Raw genomic sequence first — 4845 nt, 5'->3', positions numbered from 1 at the left:
TCACGCCTCAAAATATCTTAAAAATGTATTTTGTGACCCAGAAAGAGTAATATTACAACTAAGTAGCTGCCGCCATTGTTGGAATTCAACTTTTGCGAGATCTCGCAAAACTTTTGCGAGATCCCGCAAAATTCCGTCTTAATTTTTTATTTCTCCCATGTCCCCTGTGGGGCTCCGTAAAATAAAGCTATTGTAACTCATAGGAGTTCTTCTTTTTAAGCATGTAACATCTGATGACTCCCTGTTCAAAAGCAGTTTAGTTTCTATACTTATCGGGTCTCAAAACAAGAGTTTGGGTTTCAGTAGGATAATTATTAGCCAAGATGCCCATGTAAGGAAATCTGTGTCATGTTGATGCCTGCTCTGCCAAAGACTGGAAAACTCAAGCACTTTGAGCAGTGGAAGTTCTAAATACTGGAAACCTGTTGCTTAATTTTGCTTAAATTGCACATGATGAACATCACAAAAGTTAAACTACGCAGGCGTGAAGACTTACCGAACCTGTCCATCAGGCACTGTCTCTGCAGAGTGCAAAAGTCCTGAGCCACCATTTGTTATATTTTACTATGAAAATGGGAATGGGTGCTGAGATTTATAGAAACAAAAACAGAGTTTGTACTTTGTCAAGCTTTCTTGTAATTTCTTTAAGTTATCTTGAGGAATATCTTCAGGCATCTTGAAGGACATTCAAAGCGCTTCTTTGGATGTTGGCTGCCTTGTGCAGCACACTCTGTAAAATGATCCCACACTGCTTCAATGTTCAGGTCCAGGCTCTGGGGAGGCCAATGCATGACTGAAAGTGTGTCGTTGTGTTTTTCTTTCTAGGTTTGCATTTACTTCTTTAGGAGTGTGTTTAGGATCATCGTCATACTGTAAAATGGAGCAGTTACCAATGAGCTTTCCAAACTGTATAGTGGTTCAAAATCTCATGATACTTTTCATCTTCTGTAAACAGTTTTTTTTAGGCTTGCCACTTTTTTTGCTTTTTTTATACCCCTCTTGTTCAATACTGCGCACATGCCGAGAATGATCAAATAATTATCTTTGCCATTTCTTGTGTTTTTGTACAAATAATGAAAAAACCCATAAAAAACATTTTTATCTAGCATTTTCTGAAGCTGGCAGGTCCTAGAATTCGTATTGTGCTGCTGTATCTACAGCAGTAAAATTAAAGGAGGCACGGGTTTCCCTCTTGTGGTCAGACAGCCTCATTACATACATGCTCTTACTCTTTACACCCTTCGTGGCTAAAAACAGCCATGAGCTTTTTGTCCCTGAATGAAAATCATTGTTCACTTTCTAGAAAACCACCATGTGATGAACCATTAGTTCTCCACATAGCACATAAGGGCCGCCACATGACAGCAGAAGGTCACACTCCAATCATGCGCTATAAGAGTGACTGGAAAGCAGTCTGAAATGGTAACGTGGTATTTCACTTAAATCCCTGATGAAGAACTTTTGATGCTCGTAAAAAATGATATCGTAGAGGCATGAGCTTTGTGCTTGTGTCATGGAAGCAATATGACTAAGATTATAGACTTTTATCACATCTGTTAAGACAATCTTGACTGATTATATTTATCGGACTTAATTCACATGCAATTCAGTCATTTAATAACACCAACACTAAACTCAAGTGACATAATAAACATGCTTTATTGTAGAGGACAATCTGATACATGAGAACCATTAGTGCAATTTGATTTTTTCCCCCTGTTTGAACACACACAATAACATTTCATGTATTTCATGTTGCTGTGGAGCTTTACCTGAAAACAGCCATTACTGTGGATAACCTACACCATACCAATGAATGAGTCCTGTGAAATTTGTTGAAACTATGATGTGCGGAAAATCCCGAACCCCTCCAAGACAAATAAAACTAAACCCATTTGAATGTTTAGCTACTGCTACAGATAGATATCCACTGCCAGGATGCTGTTTAGTGTTTGTTTTCTCCTTTCACAGGAAAAGGGATGCAAATTTAACTGCGCTGTGTGACCATTTCAGTGTTTCATGAACATGGTGACCATAATTCTTCTTGTAAAATAAGCTAAATGCCAACAATAACTTCAGATACAGTTCACTGGGCTGTGTGATTTATATAAAAATAAAATTTGAACTTCAATATCCAGGTTACTGCTTCTTGAAAATCCTCTTGGCATCCACCCCTTCATAGTTGTAGCTCTGCAAAGACAAAAAGTGTCAATGGTTTGTGGAGACGTTTATTTATTGGGACTGAATTCGGGATCGACACCTTTGGACCTACTGACCTGCACGAGCTCTCCGCCCACCAGAGTTCTAGTAGTGGTCAGGAGCTTGTTGTTGTCTTTCCTGGTGAATTTGCCTTTCATCATGTCCCCCTCCATCTCCCATGCACCCTGGTTAAAAATATACAGTCAAAGCACTCTTTAACACTCTCCCTTACTGTTTTACATTTGCATAAAAGCGACTTTTAATTCACCGCAGAGTGAATTATTCACTGGAAACTGTTCCTTTGCTTTTAACTGCAGCTGGTTTCCACTATTTCCATTAGCAGAGAATCCATCATTCTTAAAAACAAGCCAGATTTGCCTAAAACAAACCATTTCTGGTTGCCTTTGTGCAATTATGGAACAGCACCTTGACCAAGTGCCTGTGCTTCAGTAATGTTTCTCTTTAGCGCACTCACTGAGACTTCAGTGCCATCAGCCAGGGTGTAGTCGAACGGAACGCCCAGAGTGAAGTCAACCTCTTTGGTGCGTAAAGTGCTGGACTCTTTGACGTGAAACTTGTCCCCGTTCTGCTCGATGGTGATCTTCAGGTTGTCGTGCTCTGCCACCTTGCGTTTCACAAGATTAACACCTTGTAAAACACAAAAAAGCATAGAAATATGAAACTGGATTGTTGAATGAATAGTTATTGGTCATTAACCCCTTGAGGTGATTTTATAGCCACATGATAGTGATTAGTGTTATAATCAGTCCTAAGATGAATGCTGTTACAACAACTACATTAAAACCTAACATCTCACTGCTCTGTGCAGCACCTGCACAACCATACTGAACTCTATGGAAACACAGTTACACACATTATCCTCATAAATTCACACGGCCAGGCTCAGAAAAAACAGAGTTTAAGTGCATGGCTTGACAGTGAACTAAACACTGTCAAGTGCTCTCACACACACTCACCCATTTGCTCCATGAACTTGACATAGTTCTCACTGCGGTCGATCTTCCAGGTTCCATTAAAGGACATGGCTGCAGGCTCGTCGGGTTGAAGGCAGCTGATGATGAAGCGCTACAGCAGACCGTGAGATTGTGATTCCCCAAAGGCCTCAATTTATACACATCCACCCCTCCTTGAGCTGGCATGGAAGATGCTGTTCTTTATCTCACTGATTATCTGTCTGCTGATGTGGCCATTTAAAGACGGTGTCAAATGTAGGCCGATAGCTGCATGACCTCAAGGATACGCTGATAAATGACAGGAGGGCAACTCCCCTCTGCGAATCTGGCACAGTTAAACACTGTTGCATTGTTCTGCAGGGGGAAAAGAAAGGAGGGAGTTGTTTGAATGGGTGCCCCTTTCTACTGCTCAATCTTTTCATTGTCACACAGTTTGTGCCTAGCATGAAAATGATGGTCCATTTAACAATGCATCCTTAGTGTGGCCTCATAGAGGACCCCAAACTTTCTATTTAGGACAGTTTGAGGACAATGTTAGTGTCAGCAAAGTTTCAGAACTGTAAAACTTTATTAACTTTATTTATATTTTCAAACAACATTAGGTTTATGAGTATTAAAAAAACCAAAACTTGCATAGGCATGCATGCAATCCACCAGAATGAGTTTTTGTCACTGTTAAGTATTGTTGACTAAAAATATAATCCGTCTGTTTTAGGTCTCCATCAACTGACTTGTGGGATAACATTAAAAACAAACTGGATGTATGTTTTTATGTGCTTTAGAGATGAAAATAATGTTACCTTTACCAAAAGTGTTTCCAAAACTATCACCATCTGTAGCCCCACAACCCTGTCAGATGGACCCAAGCCCAAAAACCACCTCACAAGACTTCTCGAGGTAAAATGTGTTCATTTAAACATATTTTAAGCTTTATTTAGACTTTTTATTTTTATGTTTTTACCATTCATTGTTGTTTCATGTTCACCTTTAACAGTTTAGCTTGCATTGTTTCAATTGTTCGTCCAAAACTGCTAGCTAAACGTTTAACTGCTAGCCATAGCATTAGCGAAACAAATCAAGCTTTCATCAGTAATGTTTAGCTAATAAGTTAAATGGTTTACCTAGAATAATTATCAAACACGTTCTGTTGTCTTAGCACTCTCTCGTTTGTCTATTTCCTGCATTTTATCCGTTACCCTTGCTTAACTTTTAACATTTTTTCATCCAACCTGTTCAGAGTTGCTACAGATCTTTATGTTACTTGTTTTCAGTCACTTGTGATAGTTTTATTGTATGGCATCTGCCTAATGTGAACGTACCTGCTGCAGTAAACTACATGTGTGTTTTATGGCTGGTGACTGTAGTTTTAAACTGTAGTTTAGTTTTTACTGTACATGTGAGGCTGTCACAAGTCCCCAGTCTGCTAGGGGAGACCAAGTTAGTTTCTAAATGATTTTTTTGACAACATGAATAACCGACATAACTTACTCCACCAAGAAAACATTTTCATGCAATAAATATTATGAAAAATGATAAATATGAATGGATTTTCAAACATAATAGCACTGTTAGCACAATGTTGATGAGGTTTAAGATGCATTCTTAGGGAGAGCAGACGAGATAGAGGACAAAACACTGCGGGTATTGTCCTTAATTGTCATTAAGCTTGTGT

At 39.1% G+C, this 4845-nt stretch overlaps 1 protein-coding gene across 1 annotated transcript; it reads right to left on the bottom strand.

Annotated features, from left to right (window-relative positions):
- Positions 1–1640: 1640 nt before the first annotated feature.
- LOC113018666 (fatty acid-binding protein, intestinal-like) lies at positions 1641–3577 on the bottom strand. The gene is made up of 4 exons (XM_026161961.2): positions 3177–3577; positions 2675–2847; positions 2277–2384; positions 1641–2190 (listed from the first exon to the last, which is right to left on the bottom strand). The coding sequence occupies exons 1-4, from the start codon at positions 3241–3243 to the stop codon at positions 2140–2142; spliced, it is 399 nt and encodes a 132-aa protein (XP_026017746.1). The 5' UTR covers positions 3244–3577; the 3' UTR covers positions 1641–2139.
- Positions 3578–4845: the final 1268 nt, after the last annotated feature.

The sequence above is a fragment of the Astatotilapia calliptera genome, chromosome 3 (genome assembly GCF_964374335.1).
Source record: "Astatotilapia calliptera chromosome 3, fAstCal68.1, whole genome shotgun sequence".
Lineage (NCBI taxonomy): Eukaryota > Metazoa > Chordata > Actinopteri > Cichliformes > Cichlidae > Astatotilapia > Astatotilapia calliptera.
This window is presented reverse-complemented; position numbering and strand designations above follow the sequence as displayed.